This window comes from Ranitomeya imitator, chromosome 4 (genome assembly GCF_032444005.1).
Source record: "Ranitomeya imitator isolate aRanImi1 chromosome 4, aRanImi1.pri, whole genome shotgun sequence".
Lineage (NCBI taxonomy): Eukaryota > Metazoa > Chordata > Amphibia > Anura > Dendrobatidae > Ranitomeya > Ranitomeya imitator.
Genome location: NC_091285.1, coordinates 606,284,179 through 606,311,649, shown reverse-complemented (window position 1 = coordinate 606,311,649; position 27,471 = coordinate 606,284,179). Strand labels below are relative to the sequence as shown.

Genomic DNA, 27,471 nt, shown 5'->3' with positions numbered 1-27,471 from the left:
ACCCCAGTGAATCTTCTTCCCAGTCTCCCTTCTTTATAGTTTTTGGGCAACATCCTGGTGTTCCTCTTCCTGTTTCTCTTACCTCGGATGTACCGGCAGCGGACTTCTTGTCCTTGGAATTCTCTAAAGTCTGGAGGGAGACTAAAGAGGCTCTTGAAAAAGCTAGGTGCAGAATGAAGAAGTATGCCGATATTAAGCGCCTGGATGCTCCTCCATATTGTCCCGGGGATAAGGTTTGTCTCTCTTCATGTTATATCCAACTTAAGATTCCCTCTCACAAATTAGGTCCTCGTTTTATTGGTCCCTTTCAATTCTTAAGTCGTATCAATGACGTATCCTACAAATTGAGATTACGTGCTTCGCTACGAATTTCTAATGCTTTCCATGTGTCACTTCTCAAACCCGCAGTGTTTAATCGTTTTCACTCTTCTCCCTCTCTTTCTCCTCAACCCAGCACTTCTGATGGTGTCTTTAATGTAAAGGATATTCTTGCCAAAAGACTGTTAGGGGAAAACCTTTTTTTTTTTGATTGATTGGGAGGGATTCGGTCCTGAGGAGAGATCGTGGGAGCCCCGAGAGAACATCAATGCTCCTCTTATCATGAGAAGATTTCTCTCTAGCACTAAAGAGAGGGGGAGTAAGAAGGGGGCTACTGTCATGGCCTCGGATACTTATCTGCCTTCTCCCATCCCTCGATGCGCTCCCGACTCGGTCCCTCGCCGCTCCTCCTCTGTCTTCTCCGGATCTCGGAGACCCACGACGCCCATCGGACCGGACCGCAGTGGGACCGCCCCTGGTGAGTATAATATAACCTGTTTTTGTTATCTTCGGGGGCTTATCGACAGCATTACAGAATGCTGACAGTTCTGACAGTTTGACAGTTCTCTTGAAATTGGCCAGGAAATATGAATTGGGTCAAAATTATTTGTCAGACTCCAGAGCATTTTAAACATAGGTTAGAACCTTGTTGCACACGTGTCCCTAAGTCCTCTGCCATGCTCCAGGACAGCCTTCTCTTTCCTTTGGCATGAGATGTCCACTTCCGGAATCTTAACTCTGCAATGGGTCTTTCACTGCTGAGTACGCCTCTGATATCATGATGCACATCATGACATTATGACATAAATCACGAAGTCAGAGCCCATGCACTGAATTCAAATGCTAGAAGAGGACATTGTGAACCAAGAAAAGGCTAGGCAAAGATTTTTTAATGACTTGATGTGGGCTGTCATGGTGGAACATGTGATCAGTGAGGTATTATTTTTCTTTAACCCCTTTCTTATCCATTTATAAATCAGCAGAACAAAGGCCAGTCGCCCACCATTTTGTTGAAATTGCAAGAAGGAAATCAATACAAATTTGGATAAAGGAAAATCTGCTTTTTTTTTTAATTCAAGGTCAACTTAATGTGACTCAAATTGATTCACTCATCCCTAATATTTATATATCCTGCAATTTATTTGATATCACATTCACACCTATAGGCAGATTTACTAAACCTATCTGCTATCCCCTTTTTGGTGATGCCACTGGCTCGGGCTCCCTGTATCTGGATCCACTCTGATCTGCCTGAAAAGTTGTAATACGCTTACGATTCTCTGTGTGACTTTATCCAGCTTCACCAGTCTTTTTCATCACCAAGGGATTTTCAATTCTCTCCTGGATTCCTTCGGAGTTTTGTCGGCAATGGTGAGTCTGGTTCATATTGCCCGCTCCTTCATGTTATTACTTATGTATTACATACTATTATAATATTGAGGTTGTTATTATGTACACACTGCCTTTTTGGAGAGACATATATATGGTATATGTTGTTACAGTTGTCTGCCAGCTTGTTTAATCTCTGCTTTTTGTGCACATACATATAATACATTTATTATTATAATATATTAATTTTTTGATACATTTTTGTTATCTTAATTACACTCATGTATTTTACATTATAATTGCTGAGCCTCTTCTATGCTCCAGACTCCTGGTTATTTCAGTCCTATATGGAGATAGCTGTTATTTGTTATTTATGCTGACTTATGTCAGCCCAGTTTTTTGTCTGTACTTTTGTCTGTACTAATTAACTGTTGATATTGTAAGTCCGGTGGTGGACATTATATAATGTTTTATAATATTTTTCATTCTACTTCTTTACTGAATCATATCATATGTCAGTCGGCACTACCGGTATGTCACTTTAACATAATTTTAGTGCGGTGGTGTATGACCCATTTTAGATTTAGCCTCTACTTTTTGTACTCTTTCTGACAGGTGTGTACAGTCCAACTGCTGCTTTTTCTTCTGCTTGCATTAATTTACGTTTTACATTATTTATTGTAGGCAGTGTTGGAAAGTGGATATTTATCATTATTATATCTCAGATTTACTAATCCTATCTAACATATAGACAGTGGAAACCTGAATTTTGACTAGATAATCTGGATGATACTGTATATATACACACTATATGTATAGTGAGAGAGAATATGAATAACACCAAAACTTTTTCTCCACTCATGGTTAGTGGTTGGGTGAAGCCATTCATTGTCAAACTACTGTGTTTTCTGTTTTTAAATCATAATGACAACCTGAAACATCCAAATGACCCTGATCAAAAGTTCAAATTCCCTGGTGATTTTGGCCTGATAATATGCACAGAAGTTGACACAAATGGGTTTGAATGGCTACTAAAGGTAACATCCTCACCTGTGACCTGTTTGCTTGTAATAAGTGTGTGTGCATAAAAGCTGAGTGAGTTTCTGTTATCCAGATAGACTCTTGCATCTTTCATCCAGCCACTGACGTTTCTGGATTGTGAGTCATGGGGAAAGGAAAAGAATTGTCCATGGATCTATGGGAAAATGTAGTTGAACTGTATAAAACAGGAAAGGGATATAAAAAGATATCCAATTAATTGATTATGCCAGTCAGCAGCGTTCAAACTGTGATTAACAAATGGAAAATCAGGGGCTCTGTAAAAACAAAATCTCAGTCAGGTAGACCAACAAAAATGTCATCCACAACAGCCAGGAAAATTGTTCGGGATGCAAAGAAAAACCCACAAATAACATCAGCTGAAATATACGACTCTCTGAAAACTAGTGGTGTGGCTGTTTCAAGATGCACAAAAAGGAGACTGTTACAGAACCTCCCAGCACCAAGAATGTTATGCAGTATATGTATCTAATATATAATTGCCTAGAATACTACTTCCTGCAATTTGTGCCAACTTCCGTGGCTTTGTCCGGAGCTAATGTCCGGAGCTAATGTCCGGAGCTAATGTCCGGAGATAAGTGACGTCAACAGTGTCCAGTGTCTGATTGGTTGCCGCCTGCTGCGAACGACCAATCAGAAACGTGCCGTACTGTGACACACTCCGCCCGCCATTTTGGTGTGATTTTTGAATTTTTACCTCACAGCAAGTTTCTACTGCGTGGAGGCGGGTCCAGTGACGTTGCTCTTCAAGCTCCTGACGAATTTCGTCAAAAAAATGATAATACCATTTACCAAAACTATATATATTTAGTTGTGAAGTGGTTCAGTGACATTTTCACACCAATTTTGAACTTTTGTTTGGTGTTTTCTCCATATACTGCCTATTATTTTTGTTCTTTCTTACTATTATTTATTAATTGTATTATTCTTACATTTGAATAAATAAAGTATATATGGATTCTAGACTCCCGATTCTTTAGAATCGGGCTGCCATCTAGTGTATAATAGTTTCCATGTGAAATGCATCAGTCCACAGGCTGCGCCCCTGGACAAGATATTCTCTTTCTGACCTCCCCCCACCTTTGTAATTCCCACAGTAAATATTGGCAGGCTCCGGCCCCCTGCGGCTATTGTAATGTATGTCTGGCCTGCTTTTTCTATTGGCCTGCCCTGTGTATCTGTGTTATATATTCTGTGTGCTGTAAATAATGTGTGTTCTTTTTAGACTGGAAATACGTGGGGTAGCAGTCAGCTTTTATATGCTCTCACGTAACCAAGGAATTCCAGCCAACGTCCTTCATTCAGAATCCAGCAAGAGCAGAGTGGACCTCCTGAAACAAGGGGTGGTACTGAAAGAGGTACCCCAGCTTGGTAGACCCCATTACACTGGTGGCAGCAGTGGGATCTGATACCCCTTCTACAGGAGGAAAGGAATGAATGGAAGACAACTACCAGAAGTTTAAGAGGACTACATTAAAAGATCTGTTGGAAGCCCAAGGGTTAATCGCCAGCAACAAAACAAAAGCGGATTTGATAGCAGCCATCATGGAACATGACAGTGCAGCGCCCCCTAATGTGAACGTGGAGGAGACTGAATTCCAGAGGGAGGTAAAGAACAGACTGGCGTTCTATGGCCCAAACCCAGCAGTAGAGATCATACGGGAGGTGATGGCTGATGTGCGTACTGATCTGAAGGAAGAGATGGCTGAGCGGACCAGGATAGAGCTAACCAAGATGGAGATGGCAGAGCGGACCAAAGTGGAGCTGGCCAAGATGGAGATGGCAGAGCGGAGAGAGGAGAGTCAGCGAGCAAGGGGAGCTCTGGCCTCCACCCAGGTACCTTCAACAGTAAGCCACAAAAAGATCCAGTATAATGCCTTCCGACAGTTGGGGGATGCAGAGGAAGACATTGATGGCTTTCTGCAGGACTTTGAGCGGCAGTGTGCCCTTTATCAAGTGAAGCCGGAGGAACGGGTTCAGATTCTGGCCAGCAAGCTGACAGGCCGGGCAGCGGACGCCTATCACACGGTACCTGATGAGGACTGTATGGACTATGAGCGGATCAAAGAAGTGATCTTGGCCCGGTATGCGCTGACACCAGAGGCATACCACCAAAAGTTCCGCGGACTTATAAAACGAGTAACCGATACCCACGCTGAATGGGCCTGTAAATTACGGCGGTCACTGCTACAGTGGGTACAAGGGAGCCAAGCAACCACTAAGGAGGACGTCCTCCAGCTCTTCTTGTTAGAACGATTCTTGAATGGACTAAACCCCGAGACACAGGAATGGCTTCGGGACAGGCGGCCAATGACTCTTGAGGAAGCCGCTCGTCTGGCCGATGAACATCATGACGCCAGGAGGCCTCAGTTGTCCGGATCAAAGATGGTCACTAGGGGTCCGCCCATGGACCTGGAGGGCCCCAAACCACCGAAGATTGTAGGGGGACCAGCTAGAAACACGGCCTACCACAGTTCCCCTGGGGCGCGATACCACACCTGCCGTCAGCTGGGCCACCTACAAAGACAATGTTCCAACCGGACTCAGCATACCCAGTGGCCAAAGGCGGGAACAGCTACCTTCTGCCGGGCCGCTGTACACTGCTACCAAGGCGAAGCTGACCCGGCATTGGGGGCTACAACTAACCAAGGGGTGGAAGACATGGAGGAACTGCTGCATGAAGTAGACCCCGTGCAGGCAGCCTGGGCAGATAATCGACAACAGCATCGACAGGTCGTGTGGGTTAATGGGAAACGCATGCAGGGACTTAGAGATTCCGGAGCAACTTTGACACTTGTGAAGCCTCATCTCGTCCAGGACCAAGAGAAGACGGACCGGACAGTGGCAGTCCATGTAGCAGGGGGAGCCATACATCGACTGCCCACTGCCAGGATTCACCTGAACTGAGGAGTTGGGGATGGCCTTGTTGAGGTCGGCTTGATGGAGGATTTGCCTGCAGACGTTTTGCTGGGAAATGACTTGGGGCCCATGTTGTCTGCCTTCTCGGTTGCCCCACTGGCTGAGACATATCCTGTGACCACCCGGAGACAAGCTCGAGCTGCGGAGGCGGAATCACACTCAGAGGAGGCCCAGGTAAGACATCCCAGCCCTACATGTATTCCCATAGCCAGACACATTTCTTGGGCCACACCAGATGAATTTAAGAGGGAGTTACTTGAGGATCCTTCATTGGAGGGATATCGTGGGAAGGCACAGGAGGGGAGAGGGGTACTGGAAGGGGAACAGTTTATATGGAAGCAGGGACTCCTCTACCGGATCACAGAGCAGCACCACACAGGGACGAGCCCCACTATAAAACGACAGCTGGTAGTTCCCAAGAAGTATAGGCAGGAGTTACTGCGAATCTCTCATGACATACTCTTGGCCGGTCACTTCGGCGTCAGTCGCACCAGGCATCATCTGACACAAAACTTCTTTTGGCCAGGGGTAACCTATGATGTTCGTCAATACTGCCAGACCTGTGACAGTTGCCAGCGCATTGGCAAGAGGGGAGATCGATGCAAGGCCAAATTACGCCCCCTCCCCATTGTGGAGGAACCATTTAGCCTAGTAGCGGTCGATCTGATAGGGCCGTTAGCCAAACCCAGTCCGTCAGGGAAAAGGTATATATTGACAGTGAAGACACAAAAGAGAATAGTAAAACCAAAAACACTCAGTTTGAAAAAATGTTGCAGTAATCCGCAAGTGCTAGTAAAAGATGTAAAAAACAGGGTATTTGGTTGATACGTTTTTTGCAAAAAATGTATACTAAGCTGCTCTACCAATCTTCACGGTATACCCTTATCAGATCAGTCCTAACTAATGTATGCAATCCCTATCTGATGTATTTAAAAACCTGACCATCTGTATATAACCTGTGTGAACAGGGTTCAGAGAGGAAAAATCCATGTGTGCATACAGGGTAGAACAGCTATTGTGCAGATAGCCCAGGAGGAGTGGTGGAACTCCCCAGTCTTGTAGACACAAGAGAACAATTATGGAAACAGGAACACATGGGCTACTTGCACAGTGAACAAGTCTGTATGATCATGTTCACACACCACCAAGAAACCTGAAGACACAAAAGAGAATAGTAAAACCAAAAACACTCAGTTTGAAAAAATGTTGCAGTAATCCGCAAGTGCTAGTAAAAGATGTAAAAAACAGGGTATTTGGTTGATACGTTTTTTGCAAAAAATGTATACTAAGCTGCTCTACCAATCTTCACGGTATACCCTTATCAGAGCAGTCCTAACTAATGTATGCAATCCCTATCTGATGTATTTAAAAACCTGACCATCTGTATATAACCTGTGTGAACAGGGTTCAGAGAGGAAAAATCCATGTGTGCATACAGGGTAGAACAGCTATTGTGCAGATAGCCCAGGAGGAGTGGTGGAACTCCCCAGTCTTGTAGACACAAGAGAACAATTATGGAAACAGGAACACATGGGCTACTTGCACAGTGAACAAGTCTGTATGATCATGTTCACACACCACCAAGAAACCTGAAGACACAAAAGAGAATAGTAAAACCAAAAACACTCAGTTTGAAAAAATGTTGCAGTAATCCGCAAGTGCTAGTAAAAGATGTAAAAACAGGGTATTTGGTTGATACGTTTTTTGCAAAAAATGTATACTAAGCTGCTCTACCAATCTTCACGGTATACCCTTATCAGAGCAGTCCTAACTAATGTATGCAATCCCTATCTGATGTATTTAAAAACCTGACCATCTGTATATAACCTGTGTGAACAGGGTTCAGAGAGGAAAAATCCATGTGTGCATACAGGGTAGAACAGCTATTGTGCAGATAGCCCAGGAGGAGTGGTGGAACTCCCCAGTCTTGTAGACACAAGAGAACAATTATGGAAACAGGAACACATGGGCTACTTGCACAGTGAACAAGTCTGTATGATCATGTTCACACACCACCAAGAAACCTGAAGACACAAAAGAGAATAGTAAAACCAAAAACACTCAGTTTGAAAAAATGTTGCAGTAATCCGCAAGTGCTAGTAAAAGATGTAAAAAACAGGGTATTTGGTTGATACGTTTTTTGCAAAAAATGTATACTAAGCTGCTCTACCAATCTTCACGGTATACCCTTATCAGAGCAGTCCTAACTAATGTATGCAATCCCTATCTGATGTATTTAAAAACCTGACCATCTGTATATAACCTGTGTGAACAGGGTTCAGAGAGGAAAAATCCATGTGTGCATACAGGGTAGAACAGCTATTGTGCAGATAGCCCAGGAGGAGTGGTGGAACTCCCCAGTCTTGTAGACACAAGAGAACAATTATGGAAACAGGAACACATGGGCTACTTGCACAGTGAACAAGTCTGTATGATCATGTTCACACACCACCAAGAAACCTGAAGACACAAAAGAGAATAGTAAAACCAAAAACACTCAGTTTGAAAAAATGTTGCAGTAATCCGCAAGTGCTAGTAAAAGATGTCTTCAGGTTTCTTGGTGGTGTGTGAACATGATCATACAGACTTGTTCACTGTGCAAGTAGCCCATGTGTTCCTGTTTCCATAATTGTTCTCTTGTGTCTACAAGACTGGGGAGTTCCACCACTCCTCCTGGGCTATCTGCACAATAGCTGTTCTACCCTGTATGCACACATGGATTTTTCCTCTCTGAACCCTGTTCACACAGGTTATATACAGATGGTCAGGTTTTTAAATACATCAGATAGGGATTGCATACATTAGTTAGGACTGCTCTGATAAGGGTATACCGTGAAGATTGGTAGAGCAGCTTAGTATACATTTTTTGCAAAAAACGTATCAACCAAATACCCTGTTTTTTACATCTTTTACTAGCACTTGCGGATTACTGCAACATTTTTTCAAACTGAGTGTTTTTGGTTTTACTATTCTCTTTTGTGTCTTCAGGTTTCTTGGTGGTGTGTGAACATGATCATACAGACTTGTTCACTGTGCAAGTAGCCCATGTGTTCCTGTTTCCATAATTGTTCTCTTGTGTCTACAAGACTGGGGAGTTCCACCACTCCTCCTGGGCTATCTGCACAATAGCTGTTCTACCCTGTATGCACACATGGATTTTTCCTCTCTGAACCCTGTTCACACAGGTTATATACAGATGGTCAGGTTTTTAAATACATCAGATAGGGATTGCATACATTAGTTAGGACTGCTCTGATAAGGGTATACCGTGAAGATTGGTAGAGCAGCTTAGTATACATTTTTTGCAAAAAACGTATCAACCAAATACCCTGTTTTTTACATCTTTTACTAGCACTTGCGGATTACTGCAACATTTTTTCAAACTGAGTGTTTTTGGTTTTACTATTCTCTTTTGTGTCTTCAGGTTTCTTGGTGGTGTGTGAACATGATCATACAGACTTGTTCACTGTGCAAGTAGCCCATGTGTTCCTGTTTCCATATATTGACAGTGGTAGATTATGCCACACGGTATCCAGAGGCGGTTGCGTTACCTAACATACTGGCAGAGACGGTGGCGTCTGCCCTGCTCCAGGTTTTCTCACGGGTTGGATTTCCCCGGGAGATTATCTCAGACCAGGGTACCCAGTTTACAGCAGAGGTGACCAACCAACTGTGGAAGCTGTGCGGCGTAAAGTCCATTAGGAGTGCCCCGTACCACCCGCAAACCAATGGGTTGTGTGAACACTTTAACGGGACGTTAAAACAACTCATTGGGACTTTTACCAGGAGCTACAGGAACTGGGAGAAATTCTTGCCTCACCTCCTGTTTGCCTATCGAGAGGTGCCCCAAAAATCCACCGGGTTCTCCCCATTCGAACTGGTATTCGGGAGACGGGTAAGGGACCCCCTAGACTTAGTGCTAGAACACTGGGAAGGGGAGGGCACCATAGAAGGGGTACCTATTGTACCCTATGTGCTGGAATTCCGGGACCGCCTACAGGAGCTGACCCAGACTGTACGTGGGAACATGCAGGTGGCCCAGCGGCGCCAACGCATATGGTACGATCGGGGGGCCAGAGAGCGCACCTTGGAAATAGGGCAGAAGGTCCTGGTGTTAGAGCCCACTAGGCAGAACAAGTTCCAAGCTGCATGGCAGGGGCCCTACCAGGTAGTGGGGAAAATAGCCGACACCACCTATAATGTCGCCGATTGTGACGACCCCAGAGTTATCCGCATGTTCCACGTGAATATGCTGAAGCCCTATCAGGAGCGCCCTGAAGAGGTAGTGGCCATCTGTGCACCTAAAGCAGAGGATTTAGCCGGACTTCCCCTGCCTGATGTCTTAGGGGAGAGTACTCAGTCTAAAACATGGGACCAGGTACACTGGGGTAAAGACTTAGGTCCCTGGGAGAGACAGCAGGCGGAGGAGTTGTTGAGGCAGCGACAGAGGATGTTTTCGGGGAAACCCGGGTACACTCACCTGGCACAACACAAGGTTGAGACCCAGGATCAGACCCCCCTGCGACAACCCCCCTTTCGTGTCCCTGAGTCTGTACGAGAAGGGATGTGACAAGAGATACAAGAGATGTTGCGTTTAGGGGTCATTGAAGAGTCAGATAGTCCCTGGGCATCCCCTGTAGTGTTAGTGCCCAAGAAGGATGGGACTACACGGTTTTGTGTAGACTATCGTAAGCTCAATGAGAAAACAGTGACGGATGCGTATCCCATGCGACATGTGGATGATTTGTTAGACCGGCTGGCAGGGGCAAAGTATTTGACTACCATCGATCTATGCAAAGGCTACTGGCAGATTCCCCTTAGCCCTGATGCTATTCCCAAGTTGGCATTTGTCACCCCGCTTGGCTTATTCCAGTTTTGAGTTATGCCATTCGGGATGAAGACTGCCCCAGTGACCTTCCAGAGGCTGGCTGACCGGCTTCTGGATAGTCTCCAGGACTATGCGTGTGCCTACCTGGATGACATCGCCATCTACAGTGCGACATGGGAAGAGCATCTAAATCACCTATAGATAGTATTAGACAGGATCCACAAGGCCGGAATCACCCTGAACCCAAACAAGTGTTATGTGGGCAAAGCAGAGGTTCAGTATTTAGGACATTGGGTGGGAAGTGGGAAACAGAGACCACAACCAGCCAAAATTGAGGCCATAGCCAAATGGCCCACCCCACGCACTAAAACCCAGGTCATGGCGTTTCTAGGGACAGCGGGCTATTACAGGAAATTCATTCCCAATTACAGCAGCGTAGCCAAGCCCCTCACTGATCTGACCCGTAAGAATCAACCCCGCCAGGTAACCTGGACCCCAGAGTGTGAGGAAGCCTTCCGCCAGCTAAAGGACGCCCTCACCAACACCCCTGTATTGGCCGCACCCGATCCAACTAAACGTTTCCTTGTCCACACAGACGCTTCTATGTTTGGTTTGGGGGCAGTACTAAGCCAAGTCGGGCCAGACGGCCAAGAACACCCGGTAGCTTACCTGAGTCGGAAACTACTGCCCCGTGAAGTGAGCTATGCGGCCATCGAGAAGGAGTGCCTGGCAATAGTATGGGCACTCAAAAAGTTACAACCATATTTGTATGGACGACAGTTTTCCCTCCTAACGGACCATAATCCCCTAGTCTGGCTTAATCGGGTCTCCGGAGACAACGCCAGATTACTGCGGTGGAGTTTAGCCCTACAACCTCTGGACATCACCATCCACAACAGACCCGGCAAGCAAAACGGTAATGCCGATGGACTAAGTTGACAAACGGAACTCGTACCAACCCCATAAACTTCGGTCATCCCCAAACCGATCCGTTAAGGATCAGACTGTGTATGCCGATCGCGTCGCTGAAAAGGGGAGCCGTGTTACAGAACCCTCCAGCACCAAGAATGTTATGCAGTATATGTATGTATAATAGTTTCCATGTGAAATGCATCAGTCCACAGGCTGCGCCCTTGGACAAGATATTCTCTTTCTGACCTCCCCTCACCTTTGTAATTCCCACATTAAATATTGGCAGGCTCCGGCCCCCTGCGGCTATTGTAATGAATGTCTGGCCTGCTTTTTCTATTGGCCTGCCCTGTGTATCTGTGTTATATATTCTGTGTGCTGTAAATAAAGTGTTTTCTTTTTAGACTCGAAATACGTGGGGTAGCAGTCAGCTTTTATATGCTCTCACGTCACCAAGGAATTCCAGCCAGCGTCCTTCATTCAGAATCCAGCAAGAGCAGAGTGGACCTCCTGAAACACGGTGTGGTACTGAAAGAGGTACCCCAGCTTGGTAGACCCCGTTACAGAGGCACTTGAAAAAAAATGGTCTGCATGGTCATGTTGCCAGAAGAAAGCCAGAAATGCCACAAAGTATCTTGCCTACAATACGCAAAACAGCACAGAGACGAGCATCAAAACTTTTGGAATAAGGTAATTTAGAGTGATGAGACTAAAATTTAACTTTTTGGCCACAACCATAAACATTACATTTGGCGAGAGGTCAACAAGGCCTATGATGAAAGGAACACCATTCCTACTATAAAGCACAGAGGTGGATCGCTGATGTTTTGGGGATGTGTGAGCTACAAAGGCACAAGAAACTTGGTCACAGTTGAAAGAAAGATGAATGCAGCATGTTATCAGCAAATACTAGAGGCAAATTTGCACTCATCAGCCCTGGAGCTGCACATGGGACGTACTTGGATGCTCCAACATGACAACGAATCAAAACACAAGGCCAAGTCAACCTGTCATTGGATACAGCAGAACAAGTTTCTCGAGTGGCCATCTCAGTCTCCTGACCTCAATATCATTGAGCCACTCAGGGGATATCTCAACCACACAATTCATGCTAGACAGGCCAGGAATTTACAGGAATTGGAGGCTTTTTGTCAAGAAGAGTGAGCAGCTTTATCATCTGAGAAAATATCAAACCTCATCCATAACTACCACTAAAGACTTCAAGCTGTCATTGATGTTAGAGGAGGCAGTACACGGTATTGAGAAATGGGGTAGGTGAACTTTTGATCAGGGTCATTTGGACGTTTTGGGTTGTCATTATGATTTCAAAAGAGAAAACACAATAGTTTGACAATAAATGGCTTCACCCAACTACTATCTGTGAGTGGAGAAAAAGTTTTGGTGTTATAATTCACACTCTCTGAAATAAGGCAAAGAAAGCAACAATTCTGCCGGAGTATGCAAACTTTTGAGCACAACTGTATATCTACTATATAATTGTCTAAGGGTCAGTTCCGTCTTTCTGTCTGTCTGCCCTCTGTCTGTCACGGATATTCATTGGTCGCGGCCTCTGTCTCTCATGGAAATCCAAGTCGCTGATTGGTCACGGCAAAACAGTCACGACCAATCAGCGATGGGCACAGTCCGGCGGCAACATGGCCGCTCCTTCCTCCCCACAGTCAGTGCCCCCTCCATACTCCGCTCCAGTCAGCGCTCACACAGGGTTAATGGCAGCGTTAACCGACCGCGCTATGCCGCGGTGTAACGCACTCGGTTAATGCTGCTATTAACCCTGTGTGACCAACGTTTTACTATTGATGCTGCCTATGCAGCATCAATAGGAAAAAGATCTAATGTTAATAATAATAAAAAAAAATCGTTATATACTCACCGTCCGTCGGCCCCTCGGATCCACAACAGGCCTTTCCCGTTTGCGATGCTCCGGTAACTGGTCCATGCTGCGATCTCACGAGATGATGACAGCGGTCTCGTGAGACCGCTACGTCATCATCTCGCGAGATCGCAATGCACTCTTGAGACCAGAGCGTGCGAGGAGCGTCGGTAACCACTTTGTTTGGATCCAGGGGCTCCGAAAGGTGAGTATATAACTATTTTTTATTTTAATTCTTTTTTTTAACACGGATATGATGCCCACATTGCTATGTACTACGTGGGCTAGGCAATATACTACATGGGCTGTGCTATATACTATGTGGGCTGTGCAATATACTACGTGACTGGGCAATATACTACGTGGCTGGGCAACGTAGCTGGGCAATATACTATGTGACTGGGCAATATACTACATGGCTGGGCAATATACTAGGTGGCTGGGCAATATACTAGGTGGCTGGGCAATATACTACATACTACGTGGCTGGGCAATATACTATGTGACTGGGCAATATACTACGTGGGTGGGCAATATACTACGTGACTGGGCAATATACTACGTGACCGGGCAATATACTACGTGGCTGGGCAATATTCTATGTGGCTGGGCAATATACTACGTGACCGGGCAATATACTACGTGGCTGGGCAATATTCTATGTGGCTGGGCAATATACTACGTGACTGGGCAATATACTACGTGGCTGGGCAATATACTACGTGACTGGGCAATATACTATGTGGCTGGGCAATATACTACGTAACTGGGCAATATACTACGTGGCTGGGCAATATACTACGTTGCTGTGCTATATACTACGTGAACATGCATATTCTAGAATACCCGATGCGTTAGAATCGGGCCACCATCTAGTATATATATACATATATATATCATAACTGTAAGCTAATGGCTCCAAAGAAGACTCTTCAGCAGGTCCCCACGTATCATGACTCTTTAATAGCAGTCTGATCTGGACCAAAGTCACCTCTGGGGTCTGTCTCGGTTCCAGTGCCTGGGTGAATCAGCAACCCGTGCACCCACTATAGGTATGCCCCTGGTGACACACCCATGTTCAATGAGTTGCAAAAACTGTCTAAAATAGATAAATAGATCTAATGATATATGCCAAAATGCAGCAATATAACCTACATTTTTCGTGAATGTCTATGTGTGCACATATTAGTAAATCATCCCTATCGCATCAAAAGAAAAGCATTTGTATGAATGAGTCAGTTGCTTACCTCCAATGTCTGTACATGTAACATTGGAGAACCTACAACAATAGCGATACTCCAAACAAACCCTAAAAGACAAAAGAAAATGGTCTCCAGAAAAAGAAGAAGCTAGACATTCAGAAAGAAGGATCACTTTTTGAAAGTAAAATTGTGTGACCCTTTCACAAATTAATTCTTGATATTTTCATTTATGGAAAGCTGGAATAATGGAAATACACCAAATATCATTCATGCACTCTGCCAATAGATTACATTGATGAGATGTGCACCTAAATCACAATACATTCATAAATAAGGGAAGACTGCGTGGCTTCCCACTGACCCTGACCATCCCACTGATCCTACCCATCCTACTGACCCTGATCATCCCACTGACACTGACCCTGACCATCCCACTGATCCTGACCATCCCACTGACCCTGACCATCCCACTGACCCTGACCAACCCACTCACCCTATAGGTTCTCACTATGACCTCAGATGATTACCACAAAGCTTAGCAGTCTAATATGGCCATGGTGGTTTTGCTCAGATGACTAGCTATTTTTGTTATTTCACTGTCAGAACTGACTAGGAGTACACTAGAGAACAGGCCACGATGTACATACACCAAATTAATTGGTGCTGGAAAAAAAATTAAAATTACACAGCTAAATTTATAATTTAAAAAAAAAAACGGAAAAAGACAAGTTCATGTTAAAGATTTCATTAGTCACAATGGCAAAGGGGAATTCTTACCAAGCATCTTGTAGGCCCTCTTGTTGGTGTACTGCCGCTTCATTTTCAGTGGATGGACAATTCCTTGGTACCTTTCCACCGCGATACACGTCATGGTTAATGTACTGGCCACCACCGCTGTTGTTTGAATAAATGGAACCATCTTACAGACAAATGGTCCTGTGGATGAAAATGTTATATATCTGGTTAAGCTGTTTACGTCCTTGTAGACCTAATTATACATTTTGCTCAGGCTATATCAACTGCTACATTCCCCATAAATCCTATTGATTCCTATAATGCACAGCTTTTATCAATTCGGATTTATCTGATCCTTCTAATTAGAAAGGTTTTTTATGTCGAACAATCGTTCCTCACTAGGCTACGTTCATAGGTCCAGTAATCATCCTCAAGAACGGATCCAGCAGCAATCCATTGACAAAAAATTTTTTGTTGACACAACTTTTTTTGACCGTTTCTAAAAAAAACTGATTTCAGCTGGATCCATTTTTTAACATTGAAGTTTATGGAACCTGGATCTGTTAAATATCCATCCGTTTATTTTCATTTAAAAAGGATTTGTTATTTGCTTACTGGATTAGTTTCAAAAGAAAATAAAAATGATGGCTATTTAACAGATAACGGATCCAATTTTCATAAACTTCAATGTTAAAAAAAACAGATCCAGCTGAAATCAGCTTTTTAAAAGCAGAGTGCCAATAGATTGCTGCTGGATCCATTCTAAAGGAGGATTAGCGGACTTGTGAACATAGCCTAAGATGGGTCGCTTGAAAAAAGCTAAATGCAAAGTGTCTCTCTGCTGGAACCTTGATCAATTGGTTGTAATTTGTGAGAAACCTTGAGTAAGTATTAACTTTGCCTACAGCGCCACCACAAGGGGAACATATCATTATTCAGTAACCATACAAATCAATGGGTTGTCTGTGTAATGCAGAAGAAAGATATATTTGGTAGCCACCGACTTCTCTGGCCAAGAGTGGTGGTGGATCGTGAACAAAGGACCCCAAAGAAAACGGTCAGAAACGTGTATGCCCTCACACTATGTATATAACTGAGTAGCCATTTAAATGCTAAGCAAGCTGATCACCTAATGACCCTCAAAATGATGCTCCAGGTGAGAGAAATTGCATTTTTAAGTGTTGTATATATATATATATATATATATATATATATGTGTGTGTGTGTGTGTGTCTGTAAGTGCATAGGGGCATGACTATGCACTTAAAGCTTCTCAGTTTCATGCTTTATTGCCTGCTGTTTGGCATATTCAATGACCTGTCAATCAACCAGGGAGTGGTGCTAGGCACAGAAAATAGGCTGAGGCTGAGCTGTAAGTGCATTGTCATGCCCACTGCACTTACAGACACATATATGCCAAACTTCAAAATGCAATATCTCGCTGCTGGAGCATTAAATTGAGGTAAAAAACAAATAAACATTTCTTATCTTTTAAAGTGCTACATAGACATATAAACTGTTGCGTGTAGTAGATTCTGAAGGTTCCCTATAAAGCGAACATGTTAGCAGGATTTTGCTAAGTAAACTACAGACACTGTCAGGTTGGCAATGTTAAACAGGAAGATAAGACTCTGCCCACAGTCCCACCCCAGAGCACGAGAATCTCATTAACTGAAAACTTCTAAGGCTGCCGTCACACTATCAGTATTTGGTCAGCATTTTACATCAGTATTTGTAAGCCAAAACCAGGAGTGGGTGATAAATACAGAAGTGGTGACGTGTTTCTATTATACTTTTCCTCTGATTGCTCCACTCCTGGTTTTGGCTTATAAATACTGATGTAAAATACTGACCAAATACTGTTAGTGTGACGGCAGCCTAACACTGATCACGCAAGAATCACAAGACGGATTTATTCACCCCAGATATCATTTTAATCAGTTTAACCCTGCCAGCATGACAATGTCTGTAGTTTATTTAGCAAAATCGTGCTGACAGGTTTGCTTTAAGGGTATGTGCACATGATGTCTTTTTAGGCAGATTGCCTGTGGAATCTGAATTGAAAAGCGCTGAAGCACTGCCGCAAAAAAGAACATAATGCACAGCAATGTAAAAACGACTGCGCACATTATGTCTTCTGTTCCTTCTTTGAACCTCTAAACGTTACGAAAACTATGAAGTGGTTTACAGAAGTTACATGTTCATTCTTTGGGTGACTTCAGTTGAATTCTGCCCACTCTATATAAAGAAGATAATGGAAAAAGATGCTGGCAACAGAGCCACTTCAGGATAAAAGCCGCCAGCTTTTTCCTGAAGATGCTTTATGAAAGAAATTGACACGTTCCCAAATGCAGAATTCTCTAATATGGGTAATAAATATGAGTTTTCAGAACCTGAACTCTTTTTGGTGTTCTATAAAAATTAGTGTGTCAATTATTAACTATTAGTACTTTACAGAAAAGAATACGCCTTAATTCTTCAGCGTTATATAGGTATTACGGCACTATGCGACAAAACTTATGATGTTTTAAATGTGTGCCATAATCAAAAGTATGGTTGTAGTCAGTTGCAATATGATAACACAAGTACCGTTAAAAACAATAAAATAAAAATTTGTTGTGCAAACGACCTTTTAGATATAACCCAACAAAAAAATCTATATAATATTATCAATGGAGAAAGATGAGTTTACAGTGCCTTGCAAAAGTATTCTCCCCCCCCCCCTGCAACTTTTCAACCATTTCCCACATATCATGCTTCAAACATAAAGATACCAAATGTCAATTTTTGGTGAAGAATCAACAAGTGGAATACAATTGTGAAGTTAAACAAAATTTATTGGTCATTTTAAATTTTTGTGGAAATTCCTAAACTGAAAAGTGGGTGGTGCAATATTATTCGGCCCCTTTAACTTAATACTTTTTTGCGCCACCTTCTGCAGCGATTACAGCTGCAAGTCCCTTGGGGTATGTTTCTATCAGTTCTGTACATCGAGAGACTGAAATTCTTGCCCATTCTTCCTTGGCAAACAGCTCGAGCTCAGTGAAGTTTGATGGATATCGTTTGTGAACAGCAGTTCTCAGCTCTTTCCACAGATTCTCGATTGGACTGAGGTCTGGACTTTGACTTGGCCATTCTAAGGCTAGTTTCACATTTGCGTTTAAAAACGCAGCGTTTTAAACGCAAACGCAGGTGGTGAAAAAAACGCATGTAAACGCCTGCAAACGCTGCATTTTTTAGACGCATGCGTTTTTGCATGTGGTAAAAAAAAGTGGCGTTTTGACGCGTTTACATGCGTTTTTTCCTGCACTTGCATTTTTGAAACGCATGATGAGAAGTGTGTGACAGCTGCCAATCATCAAAATCAACTAGAAAACCCACTATAAACAGAAATAGCTAGGGTTAGGGTTAGGTTTAGGGTTAGGATCCCTAGGGTTAGGGTCCCTAGGGTTAGGGTTAGGGTTAGGATCCCTAGGGTTAGGGTTAGGGTTTGGATCCCTTTATCACCTTTAGGCCGGGGTCACACTAGACCGTAATACGGACGAGTGCAATGCGATAAAAAATCGCATAGCACTCGTCCCAATGTTAATCTATGGGGCAGCTCCCATCATCCAATATTTTCTCGGCCGTATTCAGGATCCAAGTGAAATCACAGCATGCTGCGATTGTCAGCGTTTCTCGGCTGAGAATCGCCAATGAAAGTCTATGGGGGTGAGAAAAAATAGCACAGCACACGGACCATCAGTGTGACTTGCGAGAAATTCTCAGGCATTGGGCAGGTGACAGGAAAGGCTCAGCCATTATTTGCTCATTTTGCAAGTGTGTGAGAAAATCTTACCATACGGATGCCATACGGATGTCACACGGATGTCACACGGATGTCACACGGATCATTTGATGCGAGAAAATCGCATCCTCGCACTGCACACGGATCACTGTTTTGGTAACATTTGTGCGATTCTCGTCCCCGGCCTTATGGTGGGGGATGGATTATCAGTGTGTTTTCTTGTTTTTTTTCTATTGAAACGCATGCGTCTAAAAACGCAAGCAAATGCATGTGCTTAAAAACGCATGCATTTACATAGACAGCAATACATTTTTTTGCCGCAAAAAAAGCATGCTTTTTTGTGGCAAAAAAAACACCTCTAGAAATTACTACATGTTGCATTTCCGCAACAAAACGCAAGCATAGAAACGACGCATGCGTCGTCAAAATGCGGCAAAACGCATGCAAACAAACGCATGCGTTTTTAATGTTAAGTATAGGAAAAAAAACACATGCATTTTTTTGCGCTAAAACGCAGCGGCAAAAAAACGCAAATGTGAAACCAGCCTAACACCTGGATACATTTATTTGTGAGCCATTCCATTGTAGATTTTGCTTTGCTTGGGATCATTTTCTTGTTGGAAGACAAATCTCAGTCCCAGTCCCGCGTCTTTTGCAGACTCCAACAGGTTTTCTTCTAAGAGAACATAGAAGCGCTCGGTAAAACAAGCGCTGTGTATTAGATAGCCGACTGAGATGGCTGACGGCCAAACGATCGGCTAAAGCTTTGCTTGGCCGACTTCCATCTAGTGTGTATGGATGGCTTTAGATATACAACCAAAGAATATAATAAATGTTCACCTGCCTTCATATAAACAAATCTCAGCTCTTTTTATAAGATGACATTTTGTAAGATGTGGACTTAAAGGGGTATTCCCATTGCCAAGATCCTACCTCAATATGTAGTAGGTGTAATAATAATAATATTAGCAAATACCTCCAATAAGAAATGTAGTATAGTTTTTCTAATTCGCTATATCTCTTTCCTCATGTGCAGGCATTGCAGGACCTTAGGTATCCATGGTTCCGAATACTAGCTAACCAACTGTCACTATATCAGTGGTTGTACCCATGGATACCTAAGATCCTGCAATGCCTGCACATGAGGAAAGAGACATAGATCAGAATCAGAAAAACTATAATAGATTTCTAATTGGAGGTATTGGCTAATATTATTATTATTACACCTACCACATATTGGGATAGGATATTAGAGATGGGAATGCCCCTTGAAGTCTCAGACCTGTTAACAAAATACTGTTGAATAATGACAGTTAATTTAACAATGAAGTGTCACATTGGCCACTGTTAATATTCCCTTTTGCCTTGGCCAAGAGTGTATGTAGTTTTAATCAGTCAAGACCTTGGAGAAAGACGAAAACTTCTGGTGCTGCTACTCAAGGGAATAAAGCATGGAATATAAAAAATAATGATTTAGCAGCCCATTTACATCAAAGCTTCCGCAATTTACAATAGTATACAACATTTTATATAACATTTTGATTTATTGTCACTTTATAGGAAAATGTGTTTTGGACGATAATTACTTGTAGTGTAGGATTATTCTGCCTTCCTTCCAGTAGGTTGATGTTGGTGCCTTTAGGCCTTTTCATCTGCAAACCTATCACTACAAGAGATAAAGCTATAATAAAGCGGGCTGGATAGCTTTGGTAGATGAGATAAACCTATATGACACATTTCTGGCAGCTGTGATAGAGGAAGCGCTAAATGGCAGGTTTGCGCTATCAATCCAAAGATATATATATCTAGTAATGCATGGAAACGTATTTTACATTTTCATCTATGAACTAGAGGACTGAAACAAAACAGGAATTTCAAAAACCCATTTATTCCAATCCGGATGTGCAAACTTGAAAGGTTATTTTTTGAACCTTTCAAATATTGTGTACAAATATTCATTTGCTTAACCCTTTAAGGACCGAACCACTTTGTAGGTTAATGGCCGAGCCTCATATTTAAATCTTACCAATGTCACGTTATGAGATAACTCTGGAACGCTTCAATGGATTCTAGTGACTCTAAGATAGTTTTTCGTGACATTTTATACTTCATGATAGTGGTAAAATTTGTGCGATATGATTATTTATGAAACTATCTGAGCTTTGGCAAAAAGTTTGAAAATTTCACAATTTTCAAACTTTTAATTCTTATGCCTTTATACCAGAGAGTTATATAATGGGAGAGAAGAAGTGTGCAATGCCATCAGGATCACTAAAACATACAAAATATACTTTTATTGGAGATTTTCTGAGCAAACAATGACAAGTAATGATAAAAACAATTAAGAAGCTAAAATAGTTAACCCAATGTGTCCAAGTTAGGACAAACACCCCTCCTCTAATGCCTACTCCAAGGTACACAGAACAAATCAAGTATCAATTATAGCATACAATAATGAAAACATAGACCCTATGATGATTTAATATAAAGTAATGACAAAAGTAAATTTATAGACAAAGTTCACATATTCGATGAACTGCAGTTGCAAAAAAGAATCTATATAGCGAATATAGCGAATGTAAAAAACCTTGCACATTTTTCATTCTTTATACAGGATCTATATAATCTTTTTTGCAACTGAAGTTCATCAAATATGTGAACTTTGCCTATAAATTGACTTTGTACACTGTAATTAGTACTTTATTTGTTTTGCCGTGTACCTTGGAGTGGGCATTAGAAGAGGGATGTTTGTCCTAACATGGACATGTAGGAGTGGTGGAGCTAATGGTCTGCTCCCTGACACTCTAAGGGCTTAAATGTATTTTACATTCATGCATGTTGTCAAGGGTAACACCCGATGGGGCCGCAGTCTAGCCTAGGCAGGGGTAACTGTAATGGCAGGCCCATTTTGGGTAAGGGGAACTAATACTCAGGACAGTGGACTGCCAAAAATACTCTTACGCCTGATTCCATCTGCCTGGGGACCACAACATGGACGTCGGGGACCTTGGGAGCACTCATGCCGTGAAGCTACAGGGAAAGATGGACTCAAACTCTAGGAGGTGGGAGGTGTTGCAATCCGATGCACTGCTAGTGGTGGAGAAGAATTCCTAGTGCTATAGAAGATAGCAAGAGGGACATTCTACCCAAACCGAGAACAAGGGCTCAAGTTGTGTCCGGTACCTGTGGGAAACACGACAACCCGTTGGGCTTTAGCCTATATGATTGTAAAGTCTGCCAGTTGTCAAGTAAAAGTTTGATTGTTTTTAGGAAATCTGTGTCCCCTGGATTGATTGCTGCCAAGGTGTCAGAAGCCGAAAACTTGGAGCCAAAGGAGGCCTGTGGACCATAAGTAAGTGCGATGCACCCTACACACAGCAGCACACTGGGAAGGGGAAACATGTTTTCTGTAGAGTGCCAGAGCGAGTAGAAGCAGCAGCTCACCCACATCTACTTCACTTGGGCACTTTACTGACACATCGGGTGGGCTATTTTAGCTTCTTTGCTTTTAAATTGTTTTTATTATTACTTGTCTTTGTTAGTTGAGAAAATTACCAATAAAAAGTATATTTTTTTTATATTTTGGTGATCATAATGATATTGCACACTTGTTCTCTCCCTATACATGCTTGCTTTTGGTGTGCAGTTGGCTGATCCCAACTATATTTGTAGAGCCCTCATTGCCCCTCTTTCTAAAAACCAGGTATGACACACAAAATAGTTACTAAATAACATTTACCACATGTCTAGTTTACATCAGCACAGTTTTTGAAACAACACTTTTTTGTTAGGAAGTTAGAAGAGTTAAAAGTTGATCAGCAATTTCTAATTTTTTACAAAACCATTTTTCTAGGGCCACCTTTCTAAAAACTGCACCCCTGAAAGTCCTCAAAACCACATTCAAGAATTTTATTAACCATTAAGGTGCTTAACAGGAATTAATGTAATATGGAAGGAAAAAAATGAACATTTTTAACAAAGATTTTACTTTAACCCCTATTTTTTTATTTTTAAAAGGTCAACAAGAAAAAATGAAACTCAAAATTAGTTGAACAATTTCTCCTGAGTACGACAATACCCCATATGTGGGGAAAAACTACTGTTTGGGTGCAAGGCAGGGCTCGGCTGTTTGACTTTTTTAAAGCAAAAATGGCTGCAATCGAGAGCGGATGCCATGTCGCATTTGGAGAGCCCCAGTGTGCTTAAACAGTGGAAACTCCTCACAGATGATGCCATTCTAGAAACTAAACCCCTCAAGAAATGTATCTAGAGGGGTGATGAGCAAATTAAACCACCAGGTCTTTACAGAAGTTTATACCGTAGAGCTGTGAAAATAAAATAAATTACACAATTTCTGCTGAATGTGGCAATACCACATACAGAGCCTCTAAATGATGAAAGAGCAGAATACACCCCAAGTGACCCCATTTTGAAAATGAAACCCCTGACAAACATGTGAATGCTAAATGTGGTTTAAGCACACTGTGGGGCTTAGAAGGGAGGGGGCATTTGGATTTGAGAACACAGAATTATCTGGATTTCTTATGGGGGTGAGGCACCATAGAGCTTTTCCAGAACCTTTGTACTACCAGTAACAAGAAAGCCCCCTATATTTCCGTTAACCGATGATGGACATGAGTGGGGACTTGCTTTTTTGTGTATTGAGTTGAAGCTTTTATTGGGAACATTTAACACAGCGGTTAGGATGACATTTATCCTATGCTCTATGCTGAGCACCTGCATCGGGGTTTCCATGTAAATCTCTGAGTGACGTGATTCAGATGAAACCTCTGAGGAATCCATTCACTATAATGAGACAGCAGAGTTACTCTGGACTCTATCTGGCCTCTGTTTAGTAGTGTTCTTCTTTTCAGTAGGGCACAAAACTGGGCCGACCATGCTTTTATGCACGCCTAAAAAGACAGACACCGCTGGATCATAGGCCAAATCCCACATCAATTCATGTAAGGGACAAAGAAGCGATCCCACACTTTATAAAATCAAATGTATTTTTATTCAAGCCAAAAAAGGACATTGAACAACAAAGAGTAAAAAAGCAAAAATGCCGTCTAGGAGACGCCAGATTACTATAATAGAAAGAATTCCACCACACATGATTCACAATTCAAAACAAATAGGTTGTCCAGCTATCAATCAATATTATATGAGACTTTGTACCATAAGTCATTCAAAAGACAAGAATCCAGGAGTCTATCCGCTATTTCATCCTTCTTCTCCGCTAGATTTCTAAAACTTAACATGGATAAAACAGAATTCATTGTCTTTCCCCCATTTCACGCGACCCCCCCAACGAACCTATCCATTACAGTAAACGGCTGCCCGCTCTCCCCAGTCCGACAAGCTTGCTGTCTCGGGGTAATCCTTGACACTGATCTCTCCTTCAAACCGCATATCCAAACCCTTTCCACTTCCTGCCGCCTTCAAGTCAAAAATATTTCACGGATCCATACATTCCTAAACCAAGAATCTGCAAAAACCCTAGTCCATGCCCTCATCATCAATCGCCTCGACTTCTGTAACCTCCTGCTCTGTGGCCTCCCCTCTAACACTCTCGCACCCCTCCAATCTATTCTAAACTCTGCTGCCCGACTAATCCACCTGTCCCCCCGCTATTTCCCAGCCTCTCCCCTCTGTCAATCTTTTCACTAGCTCCCCATTACCCAGAGACTCCAGTACAAAAGCCTAACCATGGCATACAAAGCCATCCACAACCTGTCTCCTCCATACATCTGTGACCTCGTCTCCCGGTACTTTCCTGCACGCAACCTCCGATCCTCACAAGATCTCCTCTACTCCCCTCTTATCTCCTCTTCCCACAATCGCATACAAGATTTCGCCCACGCATTACCCCTACTCTGGAACTCTCTACCACAACACATCAGACCCTCACCTACCATCGAAACCTTCAAAAAGAACCTGAAGACCTACCTCTTCCGGCAAGCCTACAACCTGCAGTAATCACCGATCGACCAAACCACTGCATGACCAGCTCTATCCTCACCTACTGTATCCTCACCCATCCCTTGTAGATTGTGAGCCCTCGCGGGCAAGGTCCTCTGTCCTCCTGTACCAGCTGTGACTTGTATTGTTCAAGATTATTGTACCTGTTTTTATTATGTATACCCCTCCTCACATGTAAAGCGCCATGGAAAAAATGGCGCTATAATAATAAATAATAATAATAACCCAATAAAGGCTCAGATCGAACTATGAACCTAGCCTTATTGGAGAAATGGCTTTGAAAGACAATGACCATTTACTTCATGCCAATAGACTTGACCAACTGTAACAATCTGAAGACCAACATGCCACATTTAGGCTAGAGTTACACAGCAACATTTGTCACACAACACTGAAATAAGGAATGACGCACTGCGATATCACATCTAATAATTTTCTATTGTGTTGGACTGTGACCTGAGGTATTCTGTTAACTGTGGAACAAATGTTTCCAAATGAGATGGATTTTCTGTTGCAAGTTGCAAGATGCATAGAATTGCCAAAGAATTCAATGCAAGTCATAAACTTGGCTGATTTATTTTACAGCAGAATCAGAGCTCTGAAATAGTTGCATGATAGCAAGTTGCACAGATGTTTTTCTTGTGCGCCTTTTCTGCAAGTTGCTGTTGACAAATGTTGCTCTGAAGCCCTTGACTTAGGCTAGTTTCACATTTGCGTTAGAATCCGCAGCGTTTAATCCGCAACCTCAAACACACGGAAAACCGCATGAAAATGCGTACAAATGCAGCGTTTTTTAGACGCATAAGGTAACGCATGTGGTTTAAAAAACGGCGTTTTCACGCTTTTTCATGCGTTTTGCATGCGTATGCGTTTTCTGTGCGCATGGTGGAAAATTTAAAAGGAGAAAAATCTTGATACACAGACACCGCCAATGGGACTACAGTGGGCGTGTATTATCGGATATCTATATATTGACCCTTGGACTGCTGAAATCTTAACAGTTTGCTACTCTATCTTGCATCATGATGGATCTTCGCATGGAGAGCTTTTATTTCAACCTGGATTTAAGTATCAAGCTGATAGAAATAGAGAATGACAGAGAAGGACACGGCGTAGGCATTTTTGGAGACACCCCATTATTGAACTCCGCTATATGGCGAACTTAATGCCAACCCGGACAAATTCCCAGAATATACCAGGATGTCTGAAGACTCTTTTCGGGATTTGCTTGGTCGTGTCCAAGGAGACATCCGGAGACAGGACACCCAGCTCCGTAGAGCAATTCCTGCAGAGGAACGTCTCATGGTTACATTAAGGTACGTAATATTTCTAAGCAAATGCCAGTCATAATTATTGTTGGTCTGCCATGTATTATTTATATTTTCCTTTATGTCTTTAGCTAAACACCACCATAAATCAATTTGATTGTAATTTTATTTTTTCTTTTATTTCAGATTTCTGGCAACCGGAGAGAGCTTATCATCCCTCCACTTTCAGTACCGGCTTGGAATCTCCACCTTGTCTGGAAAAGTTGCGGACACCTGTCGGGCTTTGTGGAACGTTCTCCGGGATGAATTTATACCCCTACCCACCGTGGGCATGTGGATGGAAATTGCAGAAAAATTCTGGAGTGTGTGTGATTTCGCCAACTGTTTGGGAGCGGTGGATGGAAAGCACATACGCATTATCAAACCCGCCAGAACTGGATCGGAGTACTTCAACTACAAGAAAAAAATTTCTGCAGTGCTGATGGCAATAGCAGATGTGGACTGTTGCTTTATCGCCATGGGCATTGGAGCTTTTGGCCATGGCAATGACTACCAGACTTTCAAGAACTCTGATATGGGCCGACGTTTGTATGGCAAAAATTTTAATTTTCCACTGTCATGACTTCTCCCCAACACTCAAGGCCCACCGATGCCATTTGTTATGGTTGGGGATGAGGACTTTCAGATGTGTGAAAACCTACTGAAGCCATGTTCCAGTCGGGACTTGAACCACACTAAAAGGATTTATAACTACAGACTGACCAGGGCCCGAAGAACAGTAGAGTGTACCTTTGGAATTCTTGTCTCAAAATGGCGCATTCTTGGGACAGTCATTAATCTAAAAATGGAGACAGTCATATATAAAGAACCTGGCCTATTAAATTGACTCTTCCCATAAATACAAACCAAACCAATAAAGAGAATCCAGGAAGTAGATGTCAAGAGTACATAAAATCAAAAAAGATTTTTATTAAGTACAAAAAAACAACATTACCAAACACAACATATTAAGGAGTAAAACATATATATATACTGTCCTCAGTGGGATACACATGCAATATAGGACCGCACGCACAAAGTCATGCACAACATGCCAACTAAGTCTCCATCAAAAAAATATATATCATGGATAGCATAAACAACGTAGGATGGTGGTGGATATAGTGTTGACAACAGATCATACACAATATATATCACAGGGACACAGTGTCCGAAAAAGATGATACCTATCACATAAAAGTACT

General features: G+C 42.7%; 1 protein-coding gene across 1 annotated transcript in view; it reads right to left on the bottom strand.

The window, feature by feature from the left end:
- The window catches only part of LOC138674289 (pyroglutamylated RF-amide peptide receptor-like), a 469,095-nt gene that overhangs the window by 34,818 nt on the left and 406,806 nt on the right, over positions 1–27,471 (bottom strand). Inside the window, exons 2-3 of the mRNA XM_069762153.1 lie at positions 15,233–15,391; positions 14,501–14,562 (exon numbers count right to left, since the gene is read on the bottom strand). Coding sequence (XP_069618254.1) covers positions 14,501–14,562; positions 15,233–15,391 — 221 coding nt within the window. The remainder of the gene's footprint in view (positions 1–14,500; positions 14,563–15,232; positions 15,392–27,471) is intronic.